The 27,775-nt window shown below is 32.6% G+C and overlaps 5 protein-coding genes across 5 annotated transcripts; 2 read left to right on the top strand and 3 right to left on the bottom strand.

Annotated features, from left to right (window-relative positions):
• Positions 1–3,871: 3,871 nt before the first annotated feature.
• LOC114163709 lies at positions 3,872–4,415 on the bottom strand. Its single transcript, XM_028048004.1, has 2 exons — positions 4,221–4,415; positions 3,872–4,132 (listed from the first exon to the last, which is right to left on the bottom strand). The coding sequence occupies exons 1-2, from the start codon at positions 4,392–4,394 to the stop codon at positions 3,872–3,874; spliced, it is 435 nt and encodes a 144-aa protein (XP_027903805.1). The 5' UTR covers positions 4,395–4,415.
• A 6,418-nt stretch (positions 4,416–10,833) lies between these two features.
• On the top strand, positions 10,834–12,279 carry LOC114164090 (nucleolin-like). The gene is made up of 2 exons (XM_028048601.1): positions 10,834–11,373; positions 11,554–12,279. Exons 1-2 carry the CDS (start codon positions 11,099–11,101, stop codon positions 12,020–12,022), a joined length of 744 nt encoding a protein of 247 aa, XP_027904402.1. The 5' UTR covers positions 10,834–11,098; the 3' UTR covers positions 12,023–12,279.
• A 3,725-nt stretch (positions 12,280–16,004) lies between these two features.
• On the top strand, positions 16,005–18,901 carry LOC114196051 (putative peptidyl-tRNA hydrolase PTRHD1). Its single transcript, XM_028086548.1, has 2 exons — positions 16,005–16,420; positions 18,566–18,901. The coding sequence occupies exons 1-2, from the start codon at positions 16,037–16,039 to the stop codon at positions 18,746–18,748; spliced, it is 567 nt and encodes a 188-aa protein (XP_027942349.1). The 5' UTR covers positions 16,005–16,036; the 3' UTR covers positions 18,749–18,901.
• A 930-nt stretch (positions 18,902–19,831) lies between these two features.
• Positions 19,832–20,549, bottom strand: LOC114196052. The gene has a single exon (XM_028086549.1). It carries the CDS (start codon positions 20,310–20,312, stop codon positions 20,112–20,114), a length of 201 nt encoding a protein of 66 aa, XP_027942350.1. The 5' UTR covers positions 20,313–20,549; the 3' UTR covers positions 19,832–20,111.
• Positions 20,550–22,199: 1,650 nt separating this feature from the next.
• Positions 22,200–23,643, bottom strand: LOC114164794 (F-box protein AFR). Its single transcript, XM_028049559.1, has one exon. The coding sequence runs from the start codon at positions 23,606–23,608 to the stop codon at positions 22,427–22,429; it is 1,182 nt and encodes a 393-aa protein (XP_027905360.1). The 5' UTR covers positions 23,609–23,643; the 3' UTR covers positions 22,200–22,426.
• Between the last annotated feature and the right edge of the window lie 4,132 nt (positions 23,644–27,775).

Consider the following 27,775-nt stretch of genomic DNA (forward strand, 5'->3'; position numbering starts at 1 on the left):
GGGTGTTTCCATTTTCGTGCGGGTCTGTCATTGTAGTTTCTGGTTTTCATTCTGATGGGTTTAGGGTTCTGTATTTGGTTGTTGCACAGATGGGTTTTTCAGTCGTCTTCCATCACATGGGGAAGTTTGAAGGATTCAGGGGAAGGATGTTGCGTTACGAAGGTGGAGAGGAACATGTAGTGCGTGGACTGGATCCAGACATGTGGTCCTACTTCGAAGCGTTGGGTATTCTGAAGAAGGATTTTAAGTACGATGGAGAACTTTATATGTGGTGGAAGCCTAAGAAAGGGAGAATGGATAGAGATCTAAGGCCATTATGTGAAGATAGGCATGCTTTGGAGTTGGCCGAATACGCAGAGAAGAGAAACGAGGAGGTTGAGATCTATGTGGATCATGTGGTAAGTTCTGCTCAAGTTATTGAACTTGTTGAAGGAGTGAATGGTGATGGGGTAAATGAAGAACCTTCAAATGTTGTTGTTAATGGAGTTGGGGTAAAGGAATCAGAAGGAACTGTTGTTGTTAATGGTGGGTGGGTAAATGATGAAGAGGAAAATGTTGCTGTCAATGTGGATATGGAAACTGAAGAACAGGCAAAGGGTGATGCTGCGAATGTGGATATGGAAAATGAAGAAGAGGCAAAGGGTGATGTTGACGCTGTGAATGCAGGTGGGGTAAATGAAACAGGGGGGATGGTGATGGTTTTGAAGAGGTGGAAAATACAGCAGACATGGGTAATGCTGATCCTGAATCTGGTGATGAATCTGGTGTTCTTTCAGGGGATGAGGAACGTCATGAATTGGACGAGAGTGAGGATGAGAGACACAGAGATGATGATGATTGTTTTGGGATGCAAAGTACTCCACGGAGGAATTTTACTCAGGTTTTGGACAGGTGGAAAAAATTCAAACAAGACTGGAAAAATAAAAAGAAGCCAAGGAAGGAAACAATTGGTACTGCTGAGGCAAATCAAAGTGAAGGTGTAGGTACTTCTACCACACAACAAAGTGTTGATAATCATGAAATAGATGCCAATTACAGCACTGATGAGTTAGATAGTGATGTGGATATTGGTGATGGAGAGGGTGGGAGGAAATACCCATTATTTAGGGGCGAAGAGATGTGCAAGGAATTCAAATTCAGACTTGGGATGGAGTTTTGTTCCTTGAAACAGTTCAAGCAAGCTCTGATGGAGCATTCTGTGTTGAATGGCAGAGAGGTTAAATTTATCAAGAATGATGATGTTCGAGTAAGGGCAATTTGCAAGAGGAAGTGTGGATTTCTTATTTTATGCAGCAAGGTTGGAGGAAGTCAGACTTTTCGGGTGAAGACCTTGTTTGAAAACCATAACTGTGGCAGAGTTTTTGTTAACAAGAATGCAAACAAGGAATGGGTTTCCAAAATTGTAGTTGACAAGTTTAGGAATGTTGGGAGAATGACAGCCAATGAAATCATAGATGATGTTCGAAGATCATACAGCGTTGGTATAACCCCTTGGAGGGCTTGTAGAGCAAAAGAGATTGCAATGGACATTCTTGAAGGAGATGGGCAAAAGCAATACAGTTTGCTTTATGATTATGCTGCAGAATTGATGAGAGTGTCCATTGAAACAACTGTGAAGATTAAAATTAATCAACCTCAGCCCACATTGCAGCCACGGTTTGGGTCATTCTATTTGTGTTTGGATGGGTGCAAGAAAGGGTTCGTCAATGGTTGTAGACCATTTATAGGTGTAGATGGATGTCACCTTAAGACTAGCTATGGAGGCCAATTATTAGTTGCTGTGGCAAGGGATCCAAATGACCAGTATTTTCCACTGGCATTTGGTGTTGTGGAGAATGAGTGCAAGGAGACTTGGAGGTGGTTCCTAACATTATTGTTGGAGGACATTGGAGATATCCAGACCAATCGATGGGTTTTTATTTCAGATCAGCAAAAGGTAAAACAAAATCCGTGTACTTAATTGTGAACAATTAAACAATATTTGTTATTGAGTTATTTTATATGTACATTTTACAGGGCCTGATGCAAGTATTTGATGAGCTATTGCATGGAGTGGAACACCGTTTCTGTCTAAGGCATTTGTACAGCAACTACAAGAAGAGATTTGGTGGTGGTATAATCATTAGGAATCTCATGATGGCAGCTGCTAAAGCCACATACTATCAAGGTTGGGAGGCTAATATGGAAGAGCTAAAGAAGGTCAATCAAGAAGCTGCTGAATGGTTATATGCAATTCCACGTAAGTGTTGGTGTAAGCATGCATTTAGTGCATATTCTAGGTGTGATGTCCTCATGAACAATTTGTCATAGTCATTTAATAGCACTATATTACTAGCTAGGGATAAACCAATTATAACAATGATGGAGTGGATTAGGACTTACTTGATGAGTAGGTTTGCACATTTGAGAGAAAAATTAAATGCATATACGGGTGTTGTCATGCCTAAACCAAACAAAAGGCTAGATAGGGAAATAGAGAAAAGTGGAAATTGGTTTGCTGTTTGGACTGGAGATGGTAAGTTTGAAGTGACACAAGGATTCACAATGGAGAAATTCATCGTTGATCTCACAAACCACACTTGCACATGTTATTTTTGGGACTTAGTTGGCATACCATGTAGACATGCCGTGGCTGCAATCAATTATAGAGTAGAACAGCCCTCTGATTTCGTCCATGCATATTACAAAAGGGAGGCTTACCAAGCTTGTTATGGATCTCAAATTTCACCCATTAATGGCCAAAAACTATGGCCTAAAACTGATGCACCACAAATCCTACCCCCAATATTTAAGACTCCTCCTGGAAGGCCACGAAAATTAAGAAGGAGAGAACCTGATGAGGATGTCAGTCACTCTAGGTTGGGGAAGAAGCATCTTAGAATGAAGTGTAGTAACTGCGGCCAATTTGATCACAACATCAGAAGCTGCAAGCAGGGAAAAACCAACAAGGTGAATACTGTTTATTATAATGAAATCATGTCATATATTTACAAACTCGGAGCTAATTACTGATGTTATTGGCAGGGAAAACAGAAGAAGAAGAAGAAGCCTGCAACAGCTGCCACTGCAACTACCACTGCAACTACCACTGCAACTGCCACTGCAAATTCATCCAGGAGAAAGACGAGCTTAAGATCTGTTACCATCACAAGAAGGACAGCTAATAGGAAGGGAGGAAGGTCATCCAAGGCCCCTAGCGGCGCACCTAATTTAGGTTCACAAGCAAGTTCAAGCAACCCACCAACTGGACAACCCATGTGAACAATATTGGGAGTGGTGTTATATAGTGGTGGTCACATGGACATTTTGATTTAAAAGTATTTTTTGTTGTTAGCTGTGATGAACTTTCCAGCTGTTGTTGTTTTAGCTTTAGGAGACCGAAACAGATCACTTGGACCACTTGCACCACTGTTTTGAATATTGTATAAGATGCTACTTATTTTGATGTGTTGTTATATATCACAGTTGGCCCACTGTTTTGGGTCCTTATGCTTTATTACATTTGTTGATGATTGATTACAACTTCCTTCATCATGCGTGATTAAAATTGTCATGGCCAGGTTGATGTTTGATATGTATAGAATTTTGATTGATTCCATAAAAAAATTTCATGAACAGGTTATAAATTTTCATGGGCAGGATATTAATTTTGATTATTCGTTCACCAATTCAGTCCAAATGAACGAAATTCATTACTACCAATTCACAATGGCATTAACTATTTATTGGTGGTACCAGTGAATAAACTTACATTTCATTAACAAACTTAAATTCAAAATTCAAGATTCTGCACTTCATAACACGAACTTAAATTCAACATTCTGCAATTCATAACAGTTAACAAATCACCAACTGCTTAACAACTTAATCCTTACAATTTGACTTCAACAGAAATAAAACACAAAGTATGACAGTAAAAGCCCAAGACAAAATAAAAAAAAAGCTTTATTTCTCCCAATTTTCTCTCTGCCAATAACTTCTTCTTTAGTTTCGCATTCTTTTGCACCAACTGTAGTATCATTGTGTCACTGTAACTTAAATTTTCATTCTCTCCTTCTTCAATCTCACGCTTCCCTTCCAATTCAGCTTCCATCGCATCAGCCCATCGAAAGTAGTTACAATTTGATTCACTCTACAATACAAAGTATCAAATTTGTTCATGATTGCCACAACCCCACAAAAAAATTAACGAATCTGAAAACCAAAAAAAAAAGACGTACTGCCCAATTTCGACACCGGAAGAAAAATCTGCCATTATTCTTTGCAGTAGTTGCTTTAAGAAGCAGTAATTGGTCGCCACAACCACAAACTTTTCTTCCAAACTGAGAAGATCCGACATGCGCAGAAGCGGAAGATGACGACGGAACACTCTTCGACCCACCACTCCTCTTCATTTATAAACCCTAAAACAGAAAAAAAATCCCAAATTTGGCGTGGTGGACACAAAAATCCCAAATACTCAAATCAACCTACCTTATGTTGATTTTAATTTTGTTCCTTCACATTAGAACCTCAGGATCTCTCTTCCACAATCTTTCTCTTCAATGCTTGGACAGACCTTCCCTCTCCACCCTCAAAAATGAAACGCACATGTTAAAATCTTGCATCTAATATGTTATATAATATTAATTTAATTAATTTTTAACAGAAAAAAAATGCCATTTAACACGTGTCAACACGTGTCTCAATCTGAACAACCACGTGTTGCAACATGAGGAGTCTACTTGGAACGTCGTTTGCCACGCACTCACAGACTTAACGCCGTTCACAAATTAGGGACTAAAATCAGTAGTTTCAAATTCATGAGGACCAAAATGGTTTAACGTTTGCGGGAGGGACCATTTCCAAAAAATGATAATAGTTGAGGGACTAAAAACATAATTAATCCAAAAATAAAATACCAAAGATAAAATGACCGGTAAACAAAATCAACAAAACGGTAACCTAAAATATTACAACGATCATAACTGAAATTGTCATTATCTTATTTGTGGGTTCTCTGTTGTAAATATAAATTGTCTTCTTTTTTAAATATAAATAACCTATTTATATTTTCTTTGAACCAAAAGAAAAGAAAAGAAAATAACATAATTGAAATAATTGTCCAAAGAAAGAACACTCATTTAATATGCATTTTAGGCTAAGTTTGAAGCAATTGCTTTTACTTAACATTTCCAATGACCTTAGCGTAATATTCATCAAACAAAAGAACACTCATTTAATAACTTGAAATAATAATATTAATCTTATTTATTTTATTTTTTAATTCAAAATTATATATGTTATTATATTATTAAATAAAATTACAAAGTAATTATAATTGCACTGTTTTAAATCGTATTTGGAAAAGGAGTCCCAGGGTTTATGTGGCTGCATTGAGACTTTTAATATTATATTAATTGTAATTTGGTATTTTCTGCGCAACTTGTGGCCAAAACTTTATTTATTAAAAAAAGGTAGTATACTCGTTAAATAATTTTGGAGTATAGTAAAGCTTAACCTTCATCAATTATGTTGTTTGCCACACCTCCATGAAGAAAACGATCTTTAATTATAAAGATTTCAAAATTATATTAAAAAATACTTTTAAATAATCATTTTAACATTTAATTTAGGGTTAAGTATTTTGTAGTCACTGAACTTTGATATAATTCGGTTTGTTAATTTTTTTTTTACACTTCAAACATGTTTCTGAACTAACATTGTAAGCCCTTTTTTTTAGTGTTATAAAGTTTTGGGCCTGGCCTTTTCGGAGGCCCAAAGCCAGCCCTACAGTAGGACCCCTATACCCCATTTTCAGCTCATTTTGTGCCTTGCCTCCTTTACAGAAGCAGGTTCCCCTCCCTTAAACACTTTGTTCTTCAGCAAGGTTCTCTGCCAGGGCTCTCCATCCTCACGTCTCCGAGCTAGCAAAACTCCCTCTTTTTCCAGCTCACTGTCATAACTCCTAGAGCTGTAGTACTACATAGTTAGGGTCTGGTTGCTTTTGGTGCTCAAACAGAGGTAAGGGGAGCTAGATTTAACCGTTCATTTTGTTGTTGGGTGTCTTGTTGGTTTGTTCCATGTTTATGAGCTTGAGAAATATGTTTAATCGAATGAAACTGAGTTGCATGCGTGTTTGGATGTTGGTTTGAACTGTGGCTCTGTTGCATGTACGCGAACAGTGGCGAGAACTGTCATTCTCGCCCAGGCGAGAGTCTCAGAAACTCGCCCAGGTTTTTGCTAGAGCAACTCGCCCAGGCGGAGGGCTCTGGTCTTGAGCGACGCGTTGTCTCGCTCAGGCGAGAGTGACTCGCCCAAGCGAGTTTTCGAGGAAAATCTGGTTTGCTCTGCTCACAACCTCGTCCAGGCGAGGTGTTTCATTGTTGGGCGAAGGGCGATCTCGCCCAGGCGATCTCGCCCAGGCGAGCTGGTCTCGCCCAAGCGAGATGCTCGTAGAGTGCCACCGTTCCAGGCCTCGCCTAGGCGAGAAGGCCTAGCCTAAGCGAGACAGTTGTTGTAGCTTAGGCGAGGACTTCTAGCCTGGGCGAGAATCGTGCAGATTTATGTGTTTCATCTCCATTTACATTGTGTGTGGCTATTTATCTCGAACATGTACGATTATGGTGTAACTGTATGAGTTATATGCACTGGGATTGGTATGTTTGGTATGAGTAATGACATGGAATTCTTACGTTATGGTTGGGTGAAATGAGAATTGAATGTATGAGATGAAAGGGGTGGTTGGGATATGATAAACATGAAATTTGTATGTGATAGGCGTAATTCCATGAGTCTCGTGGGGAGATCTCATGGTGGTGTGTAGTGTATATATTAAGATATGGATTCAAGTAAGGATTGCATCCTGAAGCTCTAAAGGGTCAGTGAGTCTCAAGTAGAGCAAACTGACCCAAGTGGTGAGAGTAGCGGGAGGCCCTAGTCTCTGGCAGGATAATGGCCTTAGACGCTTAAAGGCTAACCTTGTGCGTGGTATGGTGAAACCCATTGGCAATGGCTCTGCAGAGCAGTAGAGGCCACCACGAGTGCAAGCGTCCAGTGAATCCGATCTTAGTATAGGTATCCGGATAATTGAGTCATAGTGTCTTGCTTGTTTGCCATAACATGACTTATGTGTCTCTGTGTTGTATGCCTGAGAATGTTTATGTACTCGTTCTTTTACACTATGATAAGTTTCAAATTACACTAGCTCACCCTTGCATTTTGTGTATGTTCCTGTTGTGTTTTCTCTTTTGCGATGATCACCATTGGTGGGAGCAGATGGGAATACTTCTGGAGGTAGGTCTGATGGTGGTAGCAGTGCAGCCTAGTGGGCCCGTTGATATGGCCTTCGAAGAAATTCTATGGCCCTAGTGCCTTGTAATTCCATGCTCTTAGAGCATTTCTTTTGCACAATTGTTAAACTTTAGATTTGGTTTTGATTATGGCATGGTTGTATGCCCAGGTTTCCCTCTAAGTACTCCTATGGATGACTGTTAAAGTACATTCCTTAATTTTGGTTTCTTTTGTCAGCTTTGCTCCTTAATATTATAACTATGCGATATTTTGTTTAGTAGATTAATCTATTTAAATGGGATGTCACAAACATTGAAATGGAAACATGTCAAATAATATAAATAATTTTATTGTTAGCATGAAAAGTGATTGACAAATAAAAAATATTTATCGTAATTGAATTTAAAAAACTATATTCATTTATTTTTTTAAATATGAGAACCAAAATATATTAAAATTTTGAATAGAAACTAACTTTAATTTTGCATCAAAATTCAAGAACTAAACACATATTTAACCCTTTCATTTATAACACATTTTAGCTATTTTTCTTGTGAATAAAATAAAAAATCTCTTTTCCAAAAAAATATTGAAAATAAAAATTTGACATATATTCTGGTCCTAAATTGATTAAGAAGATACTTTTAAGGTCAATCACACATGTTTTAGTACATGGAATTTATGTTACGATTTTAAAGATGTATCATAATATTGAATATATACTCATAAACAAGGTAAAAGACTATTAGAATAATAATAAAATATTTAATAGAATTTTTTTTTTTATATATGATGTCAATATTCTGAAATCTTAAGTTCATTGAGATAATATGATCAGCGTCGATCACTATATCTAAGGGGTGTGTTTTTGAGCTTGTTATTCCTATCACAATTTTATTTTTTAAAAATATCTCTTGAAGATTGAAAAAAGAAAATATATTTAAATTATTCTCTCCTTAAAAAAATTGTAAATATAAGACTACTAAATATACCAAAATAATATTAATATCGAATCGTCTTTTCTAAGGTTTGAAAAACTTTTTCAAGCGCAACAAGAATTAAGCAAATGTAAAAGGTAGTAAATTTTGAGCTTTGATGCATAAATAATGCATAGTTAGAGAAGTTTTGGGCCTTGATGCAAGTGCTAGGCATCTACCAGATTTTGAAGCAGAGTTTAGTGAAATAACAAAGTTGAATGCAGAAGTGTATCATATAAGGATATCAACATTTTAAAGGTGTCAGATGGATCATATATATAAACGAGGGAGGCCTTCGACTACTTTCAATTTTCATTAATAAAGTACTAGTGTAAACACAGGCGCTATCGCGCCTGCGTGTACGCATTTTTCGAATTATATTTATAATTGATGATATTGTAATGTTATTAAGTTAATGAACAAAATAAAAGTATATTTATAAAAATTAAAGTAAAATATATGGAGAAAATATGAAAAAAATAATTGTTGATGAATAGTATGAGAAAAAAGAAAAAGGAGATAAATAAATAGTTTTATAAAAACTTGTAAAATTAACCATTAATTTTTAAAAATTTAATAAATAATTAAATTGTAAAGGGTAAAATTGGAATTATGAAATGTGGACACAAAAGAGGGAATCCCCTTTATATATAGTTATAAATAACTTAAGATCATTATTATTAGTCTCAATTATAACTTGAAATAATTTATAATATAAACAATTTAATTTTAACTCCACATTTATTTAAATATTTTATTTTATAGAATTAAATTTATTTACAAAATATATTTATTTAAATAATAATAATATTATTATTATTATTATATAATACTAATTATTATAATAATTAAAATTAAAATTACACACACATACACACACGCACACACACACACACACACACATATATATATATATATATATATATATATATATATATATATATATATATATATATATATATACACACTAGTGTAAACACAGGCTCTATCGCGCCTGCGTGTACGCATTTTTCGAATTATATTTATAATTGATGATATTGTAATGTTATTAAGTTAATGAATAAAATAAAAGTATATTTATAAAAATTAAAGTGAAATGTATGGAAAAAATATGAAAAAAATAATTGTTGATGAATAGTATGAGAAAAAAGAAAAAGGAGATAAATAAATAGTTTTATAAAAACTTGTAAAATTAACCGTTAATTTTTAAAAATTTAATAAATAATTAAATTGTAAAGGGTAAAATTGGAATTATGAAATGTGGACACAAAAGAGGGAATCCCCTTTATATATAGTTATAGATTATATTTATTGAAAGAGTCAAATTATTTTAAAAGTAATATATATATTTTATTTATGTGAGATTTTTTTTTTTAAATTATCGTCCATGTAAGATAGAGAAAGGAGTCTTAAATGCATAACAAGTGTCAAACTTGATGCAAAATTATTTATAACATCAAAATAAAAAAAATTAATTAAAAATGTCTAAATATATAATATAATTAAAATTATTTAAATCTTTAAAATAAATATTTTTACTTTACTTTCTAACTTAACCTTCACCTTAGACATTAATTATTTTTTTCCTCTTTGTCTTTCTAAGTAAATACTTTAGACTCATGAAACATCTCACTAAATATTTATTTTTATGGACTAAAATGACGTTGAATTTATTTTTGTTAAACTTTATATATTGTGATCTATACTTATAGGCTAAAATAGAATAAATTGAATCAAAGTGGCTTGCAAAGGCAAGAATAAGCTCAAGCTCACATGAAATGACAACTTAAAAGGAATAAATTAATTTGGCAATTAGAAATTATGTATGGCAAACAATTATACAATATTGTCCGTTCTTTATTATTATTGTCGCAATCTCTCTATTAACTCTCCTACCAACTACAATATCAAAGTCTTTATTCTCATTTCATCCCTATCCTCCTACACCTACAGCATCTACATCTTATCCAAAATAGTTTCGAAAAATAGCAAATTTTGCATAATCATTATTGCCATTTATTGTAATGCAAAAGCTCTGAATAAACCCAAATTCAATTATTGAACTTATTCGCCAACACAGAAACTATAAAACTAATCTCACCTTGGAGTAAAACGTCAAAATATTTAAAGGGAATGCGGTTTCAGGTCTCAACATCCAAAATTATTTTACTTTATTTTCATCATCAATGTGTGTACACTACTGCAGCAAGGAAAATTAAAGTGAATTTTCGAAAGACGTGCCCTTTCTGCTAGAAACAAAAACATGGAGTGATGAAGAACCCTAATTCGATCGTTGTGGTGAGAATTGAGGAAAGGAAAATGATTCAGTTGAAATATCCGGAATCGAAATTCCCGAATAAGGAAGCATGCGCTTGGTCTGATATAATAAAAGGAAACACCGAGAGGATAAGCATCAGACACCCATGATGAACAACATTAAACACATAATATTCAAGGTAAACGGGCTTTTCTGGTCCCTGTTCTTGCCACGTCACACCCAACGTGTCAAATCCATCTTTCTCTCTCTCACCCATGCCACTTTCCCTTTTATTTTCTATTAATTTTATATATATCAATAATAATCCCTTCCTCATTCTCCATCATCCCCACTTAATTTCTTTTCGGCCTTATCTCTATCCTCTGCAACTTTCTCTCTCTCTCTCTCTCTCTCTCTCTCTCTCTCTGTCTTTCTCTCTGGTAGTGTGCAGATTGATGACAAGTAACCCCTTTACGTGGAAGCCTAAGAGGAGGAGAAGACGAAGAGGACAAGGGTGACTCAATCGCCGCTTCAGGGGCCTTCTTGTTTCGTTTTAGTTTAAGCTTTTTTCGGTACGAGAAGGTGAATACAAATGGAGGTTTTGGTGGGTCCCGCGTTCACCATCGACGTTCCGGCGGACGGGAACTCCGAAGATCGGATCTTTCTTAACGGGTCACCGGAAAATGACCGCTCGAACTTCCGGATCTCGGGGCCGCCCAAGTTCTTCGCCGGCGGCGAGTCGGAGAGTTCGTCGTCGATCGGAACCCCCGACGACAGTGACAACGAGGAGGAAGAAGTGCAGAGCAAGTTGAAGATACGAACTGGGTTGGGGTCTTTGGATGCCATGGAAGATTCTCTTCCCATCAAGTTAGTTCCTTTACTCTCTCTCTGTAAAGCCCTCTCGTTTGATTTGATCCTCGTAGACATCGAATGTTTTTTTTTTTTGTTTTTTTCCCTTGGATTCTTTGTCTCTAATTGAAATATTATATCTTTGGATTGTGGTAACTGATATGGGTGATGTTTTGTGATTTTTGATAAGCGATGCAGGAGGGGATTATCCAGTCATTTTGATGGAAAATCGAAATCGTTCTCAGATCTGTCGCAAGTGAGTACTCTGAAGGATTTGAAGGAGTTGCAGAAGCAAGAGAGTCCTTTCAACAAGAGAAGAAGGGTTCTGATTGCATCAAAGTGGTCCAGAAGATCATCTTTCTATTCCTGGTCCAACCCACAATCCATGCCTCTTTTGCCTGTGGATGAGGATCGTGATGACGACGATGATGACGAAGACGAAGAGGAAGAAGAAGAAAAAGCAAGAAAAGTTCCCTCCGCTTCTTCTTCTTCCTCTTCCTCCTTGGCCGAGGAAAAAAAACCTGAAGATCAAGTTCAGCTTCGACTCAACAGAGTACCAGAATCTTATGCTGCTCACATGAGGCTCAGACTCGGAAGCTTCAAAGCAAGGAGCTTTTCGCTTGCAGATCTGCAGGAGCACGATGACGAGGAAGAAGATGAAGATTAATTGACATTTAATTATAACATAGGCTGTTTTTTTTTCTTTTCTTCTTTTTGCTGTTTTGGTTTATTCTTTTGTTATTGTTGTTACTAAATAAAATTAAATAGTATGAAGTAAAAGTAACTATGTGAAAAACAAAAACTTGTCTTTTTACTTTATGTTGAAAGAAGATGAGTTTTGTTAAGGAATATACAGTGCATATCCTGTAGGTGTGTTGTAGGAAAGTAAGTAATGAAATGAAAGCTTTAGTTTTGTGTGATGAAGTTTAGAAATATGGATATTGGGAAGTATAAGGAAAAGATAAAGAAGCAAAATTGGTGAGTATTTGGAGCGTATCTTGAGCAAATCTTATCCTATCCTTTAAACTATGAATAATGAAAAAAAAAGAATGAGTTAATTAAAAAATGGTATTTATCTAGGGCTTGCAAGTTGTGCAGAGTTGTTGTCTGTTGTGGAATGGGAATCGAAATTGAAGTGTTTGATGTATAGGTAAGGTAGGGTAGGGTTTGTGATTTAGGTTTGTTGGTATGAGTAATATTTATGTATATCTTAACTTGACTTGATTGCTTATTGGCTAAGGGTAGAAGATGGGTAATGCTGACTTTTGAAGGAGAGGATCCATTGGAATATCTGCCTTGGGTGTGTGGATGGGGAAGTGTGGGTCCCTTCTATTCTTCTCTCAAATGATAATGGCAAACAACATAGGATTCCATGTCTTTTATTTCTTTTAAACAATTTTTGGTATCAAAACACGATTAATTCTTAAACTTACGTGTAATGGTTGGAGTTTTGACATAAGAAATGAGAAGAGTTGGTGTTTGAAGATTCCGATGTGGTTGAAGAGGTTGAGAAGATGTTGGTGGAAGGGTTGCATCTTCTTGGTCATCCTTGTTGATGCTGCAAGACTGGGTGGAATATGATTTCTCACTCCCAACAAACTCTTTTTTTTTTTCTTCTTCTTTTCTGTTGTTATTTCCCCATCTTTATCTCTAACGATTAGTCAATGATTTTGGTTCAAACATAATGTTTTCTTTAGCTTCTTAGGAAAAAAGGAAGAAAATTCATCTATAAAAATACATATTACATCATTTTACTAGACAACATAAGAAAATTAGGAGAGCTTAATGCTGGATATCTTTTATTATCTACTTTTTGTGTAAAAACAAAAAGAAGTTAAACAAAAAATCATAAATTTTTCATTTTAATATTTTAATATAAATTTAAAATTCGTCCATATTTAAATTTTGATATTTTTAGTTTTTAAACTTCAAATACAAAGGAATATAATTTTTTTAGAATTAAATTTGTTTTACTTATCAAAAACATAAATATTTATACGTTTAATTTTAGATGATATTTTTATTTTAATACGTTTAAATTATTTACACCATTTTACATAATATTTTTATTTTAATATTAATTGAAAACGTATTTAATATGTTAAGATGTTTTAATCTTAAAATATTATATTTTTTTAAAAACTTAAAAATTAAAATATATTAAAATAAGCTCATATTTTCTAACATTTGAACAAATAAATTTTAATTTAATGTTAACAATTTAGAACTAAAAGTATATTTAATCATATTTTTTATAAGTATATGTTATATTATTTTCTATGTTAAAAAACTCATTATATTGCCAGTGATTTCAAATAAACTATGTTCTGTCTTATTCTACTTAGGTTTTGATTTAAATTGATGTTAATATTTTAATGTGTTGGATTCAATATTTTTATTATCTTTTTTTCTTTTTTAATATTGTTTTTCAACTTAGGTCTTAAAAATTCTGTTTAAAGTGATGTTAATATTTTAATGAATCGGAATCGATATTTTATTGTTATTTTTCTTAATATTTTTTTTAAAATATCCATTAATATATTAATTTTCATATTTTGGAATCTATAATTTCTATGATGGGTTTTGATTAGGATAACTACCGGATATTTAAATTTTTTCGTAAAAGATAATTTTATTATATTCTTAGTTTTCTTCCTAATAAAATAAGAAAAGATACATTAACATCTTCCATCTTATCTTTATTCGCATCGCCCAATAGATAAGATATTTGTTTCTTCCATCTTTCTCTATTATATTTAATCTTCATTATGAATCCAAACACAACAACTCTAGTCTCTAGTAGAACCATAAAATATTAATGTTTTTTTTTTTCAGATGAAGTGAATGAGGATGAAGATGCCTATGCCAAGGCCCACTAAGGGGTTCAAAAACAAAAACAAAAACCTATCCTTCCAAATCAATGTTTTGAGACACTTAATTAAAGTACTCAATATCTGTTTTTATCTTTTCTTAAGAATTCACAATCTATTTAAAGACATCGAGATAAAGCCTAACACGACAACAACGTAATATTCATCAAACTATCCCAACAAGATCATAAGTTCCAAAAAAAAATAAAAAATCATTGAAAAAATTTAATCAATGTGGGTTTGGAAATTCTTCCTAATAGTCCCACTAAAATGTAAACACCAAGGATTGATGAGCAATTGCAAACTTTAATAACTATAACTAATCCATTTTGGATCAAATTGATTTGACTTGGACTTTTTCTTAAACAATTGTAACCTAAGCTAGATCTATCCTATAGTTTATACTCAACTTGTGTTTTTCTTATTTTGCATTGGGTTTCAAACAATTATCAATAGTCTTTAACAAAAAAAAAACTTAATTAATGAGATTAATCTTAAACAATGTATGGTTATGCTCTGCATTATTTCTTAGCACTCACACAATACGAGACAATGATTTTATATTGAAGAAACCCATTGGAACCATGTGAGAAATAGGTTCAAAGAGGATTGAATTCCAAGAGTGTAAGACACGGAAATTTTGTAATAGCTTCATTTATAACTTATTGGTTTGCTCATCAAATTAATTAGGTGGAAATAAAGTTGCAGGTTAGTTAGTTTTTGAGTCATGCTTTCTTGGAATACAAGGAATTCAAGATCTATAAATTCTATTACTTTTTTTTAATGAACGATTTCAAAGTAAATTAACTAAACTTTTGTATTATATGGAGACTTGTATACTAACCAGTGTCTTTTAAATAAGTGAAAGAAATAAGTTTTACTGTTAACATCATAAAAAAACACCAATGGAAAATTATACAAAAAATATTTTCAATAGAAGAACTTTGCCCTAATAAGTGTAAAATGTTTACTTTTTAGTCTGTATTAGTGATATTCTCCTGGGTTATTACTTTTCTAATTTCATTTTCACAATTTAAAATTTTGTTCTAAGATAAAAGAACCTTTATAAAAAAAAAAGAAAAATCTAAACTGTGATATTGTATTTTGTGACCCACTTTCAACGTGTTTGAAATTGTCGGAATGTCATCACATTAAGGGAAACTCCTCTAACCTTCTTTAAATGAGTTATCAATTTATAAAGATCTTAGTTTGGATCTGAGGAGGGAAGGATACAAATTTACTTTGTTTACATAAAAAATGCAAAAAAAAAAAGAATAATAAAAAAAATGTGTGACTTAGTTTGTATAAGAATGAATATTTAAATAAACATAAAGATATAATAAATGATTTAATATTTATATTTTTTTATATATCATAATGAAAGAAATAACTGATATAATAATATTAAAAGTTAATTTTTTTCAACCATATCAATTACATCTATTATAAAATTTTCACTCCACGATACCCACTTCTCCTTAATTTAAACATTCAAATTTTAGTTTGAGACAGTAGAGGAGAGGCAAGAGAAGAGAGAAAAGAAAATAAAACGAGAAATTTTTTATAAAATAAAAGAAAAAAATTATAATAAATATGATTGAATTTTTTGTTGCAGTTTTCAATAATATTATACTATTTTTTATTTTATATTGTAATAAATAAAAATAAAAATATTAATAAATACTAATATGTCTTTATTTATGCGCAAATGTTCGGTCTAATGAATTATTAAAATTATAAATTATTACATTTTTTTTCTGAGAGAGAAGGGAAATTTATCAAACCGTTATGCCACTTCTTGAGGTGTTACAATGCATTACGTGTCGGCTTGCACCGTTCCATTACGTCTCTTCACTCCCTCCGGATCCAACCTAGCTTTCTCAACTACCCGCGTTAGGGTTACGCGTTCTATCTTAACTCGGCCGAGTCAACTCAAATCAAACTCAATGAGTCAACCCGCTGCTGATCTCAATGCTGTTGCCGTTGCCACAACCAATGATGGGCCGCAGAACCTGGAAAGCGCGGATGTGGTGGTGCAGTACGTGGTGCTCCGGCGAGACCTGATTGACACTTGGCCACTTGGGAGTGTGATTACTCAAGGTTGTCATGCTTCTGTTTCGGCCGTTTGGTCCAACAAAGATGATCCTGACACGGTTGATTATTGCAGTCCTGACAAAATTGATTATATGCACAAAGTAAGGATTCTCTCTCAGTTGTTTTTCGTTGGTCTTATATTCTGATAAGTGAAAATCAAACTCTAGATTACAATGATCTTATTGTGTTGTCAATTTGGGCGTTCTAGTATGTGAATCTGTTTATTCTTTGAAATTTTTGTTGTTGAATTTTTGAATTGGGCAAACCTTGCTTAGTATGGTTCTTAAAGTTTGCGTTTTATGCAAAAATCTTCCTAGTAGTGATTAAAACCCTAATCTATTGTAATGGCAGTGGGTTAGAAGAGTAGTGAAAGAAAAACATTGAACTTCAACCTTGTAGCGGGGATTCCAGCTTATTTCTTGAACTCTTGATTAAGCTAGAGATATGGTTGATGTTGGCATTGGGAAAAGTTTTACATTGCTGGAATTTGAGGTGTTGAATGGAACCTTTCTTGAACTTATTTATAGGAACAGGTGAAATAGTGTTGTCTTAGATTCTTCAGAACATGTTTATTAGGATGCTTTCAATTCATCAAGACAAACTAGAGTCATATGATACTCTATTCATACTAGGTCTTATCAAGTATTTTTTTCCGTGTAAGAAAATTTCAACATGTTAATTAGCATTGTACTACCATGAATGTGAGTGGCCATCTTCCCTCCCTTCTACATGATAGATCCAGTAAACTAAAGATCAAAATCACTTGTGAAAGGCAAATGAGAAAAGAAAAGCTGTATTTTCATTGAATGAAGAAAGTAATAACCCTGAACTGTAGCAAAAAACAATTTATCTACATGTAAAAAAAGTTTTAATGGGAATTTTCCTACTGTCATCTATAAGATTGAGGGAAGTATGGATGGGAATAGAAAAGTCTCACATTTGGGTGAGATTGTTTCATGGGAATTATATTTCTAAACAAAATAGAAATTAACACAAAATGCATAAAAATCAAATCAACAAAATTATTCGTTGGCATATATATGATTTTGAAAGTCAAATGATTCTTTCTTTCTTGGTCTTGTAAAATAAACCACCAAATTTTGTTGCTATCGAAGAAAAAATCCTAATAGTTTTGAATGAATATCATAAGATTATTTTTAGTCTTTAAAAATCTTCATTGAGTACTACAATTTTTTTTTTTTTAAATAAAGTCTTTTAAAATATTTTGAAATCCCAAATGAATACTACATTGTTTTTGGAGATTAGCATGCCGTGTTCTCTTTACCTGCTCTGTTTAGCTAGTCAATGTTAGTTTGATAAATTCAGAAAATTCCCAGTGAATCAACGGCAAACTGCGTGTGTATTATGAGAAAAAAAAAATGTATACTGTTGAATTGTTCTTCATGATGGATGGAAATTTATTCACTTTTTTGTTGAATTTTTACCTATGATTTGCTGAGGTTTCCCAAATAACAGCCTTTGGGACAATAGTTCAATGTCTCTGTTTTATTTTTTATGTGAGCCCTAAAATATCAACCTTTAGATTTGCATGATTTTTATGCTGGATTGTACAATATCGAGATTGTCATCCGTTTTGTGAATCGAGATTTTGAATATATCATGCTGCAATACAGAATTCGAGCATTTTGAGGTGTGATAATAATATATTAAAGTTGAAAGTACAAATATGCTCTTGACATTGCTGAAGTTTGGTAATTGTCAATATAGGATTTCATAATTTGTTCATCATTTTTATGTTCACTTGGCCATTAATGTTTCCGGACAGCAACTGTGGAATACCTGTTATATTTTTGTGACAACAGTTTTAGTTCAATTTTATCCACTTAACTATTTTGTATATCCTCTGTTTACCTTGGTAAGAACTTTTTGAGAAGTTTATCGTTGTTATTTTCGTAGATTCCATCCAAACTGTTTATTGCATTATTTTTTGTTGACATGAATATCTTTAAGTGGATATGCATTAATTAATTAGATTGAGAAACTCCCATCATTTTAAAGGTAATTTTGAAAGAATGGTTCAAATTGTTGATGAGTTTACTACCACTAATTAAATAAGCCAAATTTCTTATTCTCGTGAGTTGTAAAGTTTTATATATAGTACTAGAGGCAGTAGCATGTATCATGCATGTAGTGTTTCTGTTGTGGGTAATGTGGATCTGATTCATTTTTGGATATAACTGAGCATCTGCTTTATGTGTTAAGTTGCTGCTGAACATCAATTGTAGGTTACACTCGAAGTAAAGGGAGAAACCCAGATAAAAAACTTGTCTGAGAAGCTTACATCCGGTGGGATCATTCACAAACTGTGGATTGAGCAACCTGAAAACATACCTACGTGCCTTGCCACAAAACCATACCCCAAGTCAATCGTATCTTCGTATTTTAAGAAGTTGAAACTCTGTAAGTGATTTCATGTTTCATGGTTCTTCTATTTTCCCTGTTGCTATAATTTGGTAGAAAATGTACTGAACTATGATTGGTAATCCGGGAATTTATTTATTCTTTGTCTTCTCCCCTTGAAAATAACTTTAGAGCAAGTGTAGTGAATGTTGTGTGCACTAGCGATTCAAGCCCGATTTCGATTTCTTTTAACTAATGGCCCGGGATGGGAATGTTGTGTTTTTGAATGAACCTTATCGTAAAAACTAAAAGAAGTTCAACATTTTTGTGGCAAGTTAAATGGGGTTGTGCTTGTTTGCATACTTTAAAAAGAGGGTATGGAGTTTCTTTTTTCTTGGGCTTAAGCCCCAGTGATCTCCGAGAGAGGTATCCAGTTTGCATGAGTAATAGAATACCTCTCATATCCCAAATCAATGTAACTACATTAACCGATGTCTCCCTTTTCAATTTTTTTTTTTACCAATATTTTAAAAATGAACATTGAAGCTCCTTGTTTCATTAACTTAACTGTCACTGAAACAGACTTAAACTGCTAATTATAAAGTTGTAAGATTATTAGCAAGGTTAAGTTATAGAAAATTTTAAATTCACATTAGATTGGCAAAATTATTTCTTTCTACTCTTATCTTAGTTTCGGATTTCAACCTTATCCGTATTCTGTGACAAATCAATACGTGATGTTGGGATTTGCAAAAACTGCAATTTCATTACAAATGTATTGGCATGTCTGTAAATGTGTAGAGCATGGCGTAAAAATTATTAAATCTGGTGCCTTGTATATGAATATGAAGCTAGTCCCTTGTTTTATCTTATAGCTGTGAAATCCATTGTTAGTATGTTTTGACTTGTACAAGTTCTTAGGAGTGTGACAAAAGGTTACTTACTCCCTAATTAAGTGTTTATAGTCTATCACCTCTGCTAAAAGAGATAGAGGATTATTTTTACATATAAAAAGCATTCAAATTGGATTGTCTTATTTCCTTAAAAAGTTTACCATACGGTTCTTGCATTTAGGGTTTATTTCCCATTATTACTTCTGCCCGAAACCAAATTTGATTGTTCCAGAGTTTCGGTTCACTACAATGTTTGAATGTAAAGAACTATCCCACAATTAATTAATGATCAAGAAAGTAGAAAATTGCAGAACTTGGAAGAACTGTGAGTGAAAGTAAAAGTCACCTACGAGAGTACAGAAAAACTTAGATTTCAGAGACCCTTAAGCCATCTCATCAGGTTCAAATATTCTACAGGAAAAATAATATACATGGATACAAAAAGATCACATATTATCTAGTGCCAAACCCTAAAGTAGATAGAAAATAAAATCCTTACAAATACATAATAAAATGGTCTATTATGTATATATATGTCTTATTGGAGGACGAGTGGTCTGGTGCAGATGGTGCAGTAATACCTGCGTTTGGTCTTACAGTATAAAGGCAGAAAACAGAAATTCCATTGGGTCTCCACGTCCATGGCTTGGATCATCCCTCCGCAGTAAGGACATGCACCAGGTGCTGGCTGCCTCGACAACACCTTCTCGTCCTCTCCACACACAAACACTAAACACATAATCTTCTTCTCTTAATCTTTTTCTTCCTTTGTATCGTCGTGCAGCTTCTTAATCTCTCCTACCTTGAAACCAACGCTGCAAGATATAATGATGTCTCCCAGGTAACCCTTCAGATTCTTCTCTCTAAACAAACGTGTTTTCCAGAATCCTCTTTTACTTTTCCTATCATGGTTTCCTTCTCCGCGTCCTGTTATGCCCACACTTTCCACTCGTCAACACGTGTCCCTCTCTCCTATTGTATCTCATTAATCATTCTTCCAAAATAACATGATTATTATAAATCCTCATAAAATAAAATATAAAAATTATTTAATTCTTATCGTATCTTATTATTTACACTTAAGCAGTCATTTAAGAAGTCGTACCATTACTACAATTTTTTATTGTAAAAATAAAGGGTGACGTTTATTTGCGCCGTCAAGTTGTTGGTAAAGCAGATTCTGAAGTGGTGCTAACTGCTCCATCAATAAATTCTGGGATTTGCATCGTAGGCATGTATATCATATAATTTATTTAATCAGATACGCAATTTCTTCTGAGATTTGTTTATAATTAGCGTACAGTACATCACTCGGTTGTTAAAGCTAAAATGATCCTATATTTAAAATTATGTTAAAAATGGATATCATAACTAATTATGTTAAATAGGTCATTACAAAGTTAACCCACCAAATTAGAAAAAATAATTGAAAGTTAGCTTTTTTTGGTATCGTAACATACTTGGGTGGAACTTGACAAAGACATTCGATTGATTTTGGGTTGTAATGGGCCAAAAACAAAAAGAAATCCACTATATTTTATTCACCTGTTCTTGAATTGTTTTATTTACAAAAATGAGTATTAGATCCTGTTTTTCGTGTTCACATCAAATTTGTACCTATCCCCGATTGAGATATCCGGATTAATACGAAACCTATCAATTTCTTGCTTGATGAGTACTTTTTTTTTTTATCTTGTAAGTTAAAATATTATAAAAATTTATCGTGGATGTCATTTATTTATTTTTTATAAAATTCAATAAACTAAGTTATCTATCTCTAAAATTAGTGTGAAAAACTTTTACTCTATTTATACAATTTAATCTTATATTATGTTTTACTCATTTTCAGTATCTTGGATAATTCAATTGTGTGCAAATGCACAGATTTGTATGTATATTTATTAAAAGTGATTTAAATTTTAAGGAAATATAATAAATATTTTTAAATTTATATATTTCATTAAACTTACTGTGTAATTATTTATCTTAAATTTCTTGAATATTTTTTAAAATCATCATAAAATAATTACCACAGTTTATACATTTAAAAAATGGTTTAGATAGTGTTAATGGAATGTTAACTCAATATTTTACACTCTTACTTGATAACAGATATCTTAAGACATACTTTGTCTATTTTACGTCATCTTTCTTAATTTTAATACAATTAGTCAAAAGTTTTCTTTCTTTTATTAAGTTTAATGTCACAATAAATAGATAATTAATATTTAATAAGTTTGCATAATAAATTTAAATACTCAAGTCCCATCGATCCAATCTAAATCGGTCAATTTCTTATGAGAATGATTTCGGTTAGATTTGACAACAAGATTATGTGAACCTAATTCAATTATTAGATTGAATAATGAGATTAGTTAAACACTCTTATCATTTTCCATCCCATTCATCTTCTTAAAAAAGGAAAAAGAAATCAGCTGCATTCCTTTTGTTCTCACAAAGAAGAAAAAATGAAAAACCTAATAAAGTAGAAGTTGCATATCTCCTCTGAAGGCCACAATCCGATCCTGTGGCGGAGAAAATAATATTCTTCCACTTGCTTGTTCCTTTTTTTCTTAACTGAAAATATATTTATTGAAGTGACAACTATGATAAAGCAAAATAAATGTATACTTTTTAATATAATATTATTGGATTTATTATAAATAATTAGAGTAGCTGAGAACATGGTGACCACGATGAAACTCGAAGCTATGATTCATTCCCCCATCAACGAAGATGCAGGCACAGACATCTTGAATCCATGGATGAGTAAAACAAAACCATCTTCACTTTCCCTAATACAACAAAATTAGATTAGAAAGAAAAACACGATAAACAAACGTTATACCCTGTTCAAGCATACAGCACTTGACAACTACAAGGTGAGAATTCGCGAAAAGCACGCGGAGCCTCCACCACTTGCCACGTCACAGACACGTCAGCAGAACAACCTTTGACATCTTGCACCGTCTCCACAATTCCTATTGCCACGTTCAACCCACGAGATGCCACGTAGATTCTGTCATCCAACCCCGTGGCACAAAAGGGTCTCTTCATAACTTCTCTCGGAAATCTCCCACCTCCCACAGGATACCACGTGTCATGCTCCTCATCGTATACCTTCACCGGCGAATCTCCATACTCGGCGATCATAAAAACTCTTTCACCCACAGCCACACCCACCCCACTCCACCCCTCTCTCATTCCAACTCTCATCTCCTGCCACGTGTCCCTCTCCACCTCATACACCCAACCCCTCGGCCGGAACATGAACGGCCACCACCACCCCTCCGTCACATACACTCTACCCGCCGCCGCCACAACCTCATACCTCTCCAGCTCCCCTCCCAACTCACTCCCCTCCTGCCATGTGTCGCTCTCAGGATCGTACACACCCGTTCCACCTCTCCCCACCGCGACTATCCTCCCCTCCACTCCCACCGCCGCCACGAGTTCCCTCCTCCCAGGACCCCCAGTCACCGACCACTGGTTCGTGGCGGCGCGATATGCCAGCGTCTCCCTTCCGTTGACGACGAAGAGCTCCCCCTGGCGAGGCAGGGCCGCGCATGCGAGTGGCGCCGGGCAGGCGTCGTCCTCCTCCGGCGAGGGCATTTGTGGGAGAAGGAACCAGCGGGCGGAGGAAGGATCAAGTGCCTGCCACTGAAGCTTTCCGGTTTGGGAATGGAAGGCGAGAACGAAGAGGTTTGGGTGGGAAAGAGTTTTCTTTGAGAAGATAAAGGAGGGATGGGTTATTGCTCTGTTCCAGGTGGAAGAAACAGAACGTGAGAGAGCCTGGTAGGGGTAGGGAACGTGAAGGAGACAGAGCTCTGCAATTTCGTTTGGCAGACCTGGGATAAGGTCTTTGTGTTCCTTTTCTCCTTCGAAGTAAACCATGATGTTTTTGTGTGCAAGAGAGAGTGAAGGAGATGAAATGAAGAGAAGAGAGGAGAGAAGAGAAGATAAAGAAAAGTGTGAATGATTGAGTTGGGGTTGATGGGTGATGGATGATGGCAACTGCAGTGGAAGTGGGGTCATGGGGTTTGTGGGCGCATATGGATCATCACTCCTAACATTATATAACATTTTCATGCTTTTTCTTTTTTCATTCAAGTTCACTTTTTTTTTTACTTACATGCAGTTTAATTAATATAAACTAAAAATTGAAAATTATAAAATGGAAAGTAATTAATTTATGTTATAGAAATAATATTTCTTTTAAAAGTTGCATTTGGTTTTTCAAATTAAATATATGTACTTTTATTAAAGCAACTGGTTGATCTAAATTATATCTTTATTAGAGTATTTATTTCAAGAAAATTCTGAAATAGCAATAAGTTAACTTTAAAATTTAATTTCGCTGTACCTTGCTACATAACCGTTGCAACGTGGCATGGTTTTTTCATGCGGTGGCATAAATTTTTTTATGCGGTAAATAACAAAACATCGGGATGTAAACCAAAACATCGGGATGTATCTCTGCACTCTTTTCCTTACAGTCGCAAGGGGACAAAGTATGGTCCATTTTATCGTAATGATAAACGATCTCAAATAAATATAACACACGTATCGATCAAAAGAAATATGTAATACAAATACTACATTTTATATTTTTTTTAAATATGTATTTAGTCTTTTAAATTTTACTAAAATTTAGAATTAGTTTTTCTTTCAAATTTTTTATCAATTTAATCCTTCAGTTTTTAAAATATATAAATCTAGTTCTTTTAATCAAATTTTATTAAGTTTATCTGTTATTTCAAGTGAATTTCATAATAATATTTGAATTATTTATACCGTTTGACACATTTTTATTTCAATATTAAATAAAAAATTATCATAAAATACGTTTAAAATGTCAAATAAACTTAATAATACTTGATAAAAAAGATTAAATCTACATATTTCTAAAGATAAATGACTAAATTAGTATAAAATTTCGAAGAGAGATAATTTTAAAATTTATTAAAACTTAAAGAATCAAAACATATTTCACACTTTTCTTACATTAATTTTATTTTATGATGTCAATTTGTTATATTTTTTAATCATATAAATATATGTGTGTGGACTTAAATTGAAAGACAGTGGTAAAAGGGTAAATTTGTAATTATAATATATTTCTTTTGGTTTCGGCCCATGGGTAAATGACATATACATATTGTATAATAACACATATATCTTTTGCCACGTAATTTTAATATAACACAACTTATAAACTTGCATTTAACAGGATAAGTTCTTCCTATTGTTCTTATGTAATAATCATAATAAAAAATCATATATTACTTTTCTATCTTCACTCTTAAAATTAAAATTATGTGAATTTTATTTTTTATTTTGATTAAAATATGTTAAAAGTTTTAATATTGTTTAAGACTTGAAATAGATCGATCATTTATAAATATTCTTTTGTTTTACTTAGATAATATTGGTAGTATTGATGTATTTTTCGAATAAATTTTATCAATGATATCTGAATTAAATTAATAAAAGTTTAACCCATATAGATTTTAATTAATATCTCTTTCAACCTAAAATTTTAAGATAATAGATTTATAGATTTTTCACTAATGTACTCGTTGGGATTCACTAAGAAGATACAATAACACACATGAAACTTGAACCCAATCATAAATAATTTCCATCACTCTCAACTAAAATCTTAAAGCATAGAGTTTATAGGTCATTCACTGTTACATTCTCTTAGGAGATTCACTAGAAAATACAATAACATTAATAAAATATGAATTCAACGCACATTACTTCTAATTTAAAACCTTACTCTCGTTCTTAAATTCCTAATAAGTATTAATAATTTCAATGGTGATACTTTGACACCACAAAAAGTTGAAATACACTCATTTAATAATCTAAAATAATATTATTTTAATAATATTTATATATTTTTAATTTAAAATTATGATACATATTTTTATATTAAAAAAATATATCAAATATATGTATTTTTAACCAAAGTGTTAGAATAACTTTTTTCTAATTGTCTATCATTATTTATTTCACTAGTAACCTTTTGGTTTAGTGTTATTTATTTCATTAATAATATCATCTTATGTAATACTATTACTAAGTTTTACCGCTATATACTGTTATACACATTCAACATATCTTAAAAAAACTCTTAATTGGTTACCTTCACTCCGATAACCACTCAAGCAGCTTAGGATGCAACGCCATTGTTCGAAATTATTGCCTCTCACATGTAGAAACAATTTGACGTCAAATTCATCGGTGTTTTTTTTAATAAAACAATCTTAAGAGAATAATTTATTTATTTATAAATTTTAAAATATTTTTACGGATGTTTGGATGAAAAAGTTAAAAAAGAAAATTGAAATTGAGATATTTTAAAAAAGTAATTTAAATAATTAAAATAGTAAAATTTAAAATTTATTCAGAAAAAAAATTTAGAAATTTTTAAGATATGAAATTGTTCATTGTTCAAAATAAAAAAAGTCACAAGTTCAAAAAGGTCGAGTCAAATTATGCAGAAGGTGAGTTGGTTTCGATCAAAAGTTAAGCCGAGTCTGATTAATGATCTAGTGAAATTGTACGAGAAAAACACCAGAGAAAAACGTCCCTATGCGATTCTGCATTCACAATCCAACTGCTTAAAATGCTTTATTTTGTTTTTGGTGTCTATTTTATTAACATTTTAATATATGAATCCGAAAGTTAAGGGTGTGATTTATGTTATGCAGTTGTACTTGAGGACGCGGAGAATGCGGACGCCAAAGGAAGCTTCTTTTATTTTTGTTGTCTGTCATCGTTTTTAACTTCTGATGTTTGTTTCATGTATGTGACATGGGATTCTTCATACTCATTTGGTTCTTTTATTAGAATTGTCTTTTTTAAATAAATTTTATATATGATATATATCTTAATATACTTTTGATTTATATCATAAAATTGTTAATAATAATGAATAAGATTATATTGGGAATAATAAATTATACCAATTATGGTAGTGAAGAATAAACTTTAAGTTTAATTTAATTTTGGAGTCAAATATGTTTGTGAGTTTTTAAATTTCAGTGAAAATTGAAATTAGATTTTTATTGAAACTTTGTCTCAATTTAGTCTTAAACTTTATAATTGCATGAATTTAATCATTTTAACTAATTTTTGTTAAGTTTATGCAACGTTTCAAACGTGTTTCGTGATTGTTTCTTAACTAACGTTAAGCGAAAATATATTAAATTGTGTAAAAACTGAAATGATATCACGAAATTCGTTTCAAATGATAAGTAAACTTTAAAAAAGAAATTGGTTAAAAGGACTAAATTCACCTAAAATTGAGACACTAAATTGGATCAAAATTTGAAGACCGATTCGAATTTTCAACTAAAATTTACTTACCAAAATAGTATATAATATGTCTAATAAATCATAAATTTTGTTATGATAATTTTTAAATTATTATTATCTTAAGAGGTCAATAAATCAATCGATTTATAAAATAAATTATGTATTATTTTATGGATGGATGTAAATTTTTTAATAATTATCATTGTTTCAGAAAATAAGTTATAGTCTAGAAAATAGATCCCCTAATTTAGGCCCCACTTATTTTTTACTAGAACCCTAACCCTTAAATGCAGCCTGCAGGTTGGGATGTTTGGACTTGAACATGTATAGTTGAGTGAATACGAAAATGCAGGAAATTCTTTCTTCTAAAAACATTAATCATATCGTATTTATGGGTCCCTCAACCTATGCTAAGAACAGCGTCTACATCCCTAATTTATGTGTTCCAACAATTTTTTTCAACAACCTCTACACAAACACACGACTGAGGAATTCACCCACCCAAATGCCAATTTCTAAACTCTAAATCATCTCTTTCAACTCACCCATCACCTGCAACAACTTTTATATAAACAAACAACTTCTACTACCCAAAAAAAAAAATTATTTGCATATTACACGCCCATCAGTAATAGTAAAAATATGTCTTTAATCGAGATTTTCTGAAAATAAAAAATTAATAAGTAAAAATCATAATTGAATTATTCCTTTTTCGTTTTTTTTTTCTTTCTCTTTTCCTTCTTGTAATGCCTCTATTGTCATTATTAGAGCTGTCAAAATGGGTTAGAATTTGAATTTGTGAGTCAACCCGATTCATCACATGTTCGGACCAGGTTGAGTTAAATATTTTTTATAAATTTCAATACGGATTGATTT

Source organism: Vigna unguiculata, chromosome 9 (assembly GCF_004118075.2).
Source record: "Vigna unguiculata cultivar IT97K-499-35 chromosome 9, ASM411807v1, whole genome shotgun sequence".
In the NCBI taxonomy this organism is placed as follows: domain Eukaryota; kingdom Viridiplantae; phylum Streptophyta; class Magnoliopsida; order Fabales; family Fabaceae; genus Vigna; species Vigna unguiculata.

Coding starts and splice junctions, on each gene's coding strand:
- LOC114163709 (XM_028048004.1), bottom strand. CDS start 4,394: ATGAAGAGGAGTGGTGGGTCGAAGAGTGTTCCGTCGTCATCTTCCGCT. Junction 4,133..4,220: donor TCCGGTGTCGAAATTGGGCA/GTACGTCTTTTT, acceptor TTTGTATTGTAG/AGTGAATCAAATTGTAACTA.
- LOC114164090 (XM_028048601.1), top strand. CDS start 11,099: ATGGAGGTTTTGGTGGGTCCCGCGTTCACCATCGACGTTCCGGCGGAC. Junction 11,374..11,553: donor GAAGATTCTCTTCCCATCAA/GTTAGTTCCTTT, acceptor TAAGCGATGCAG/GAGGGGATTATCCAGTCATT.
- LOC114196052 (XM_028086549.1), bottom strand. CDS start 20,312: ATGTGTTTAGTGTTTGTGTGTGGAGAGGACGAGAAGGTGTTGTCGAGG.
- LOC114196051 (XM_028086548.1), top strand. CDS start 16,037: ATGCATTACGTGTCGGCTTGCACCGTTCCATTACGTCTCTTCACTCCC. Junction 16,421..18,565: donor AAATTGATTATATGCACAAA/GTAAGGATTCTC, acceptor CATCAATTGTAG/GTTACACTCGAAGTAAAGGG.
- LOC114164794 (XM_028049559.1), bottom strand. CDS start 23,608: ATGACCCCACTTCCACTGCAGTTGCCATCATCCATCACCCATCAACCC.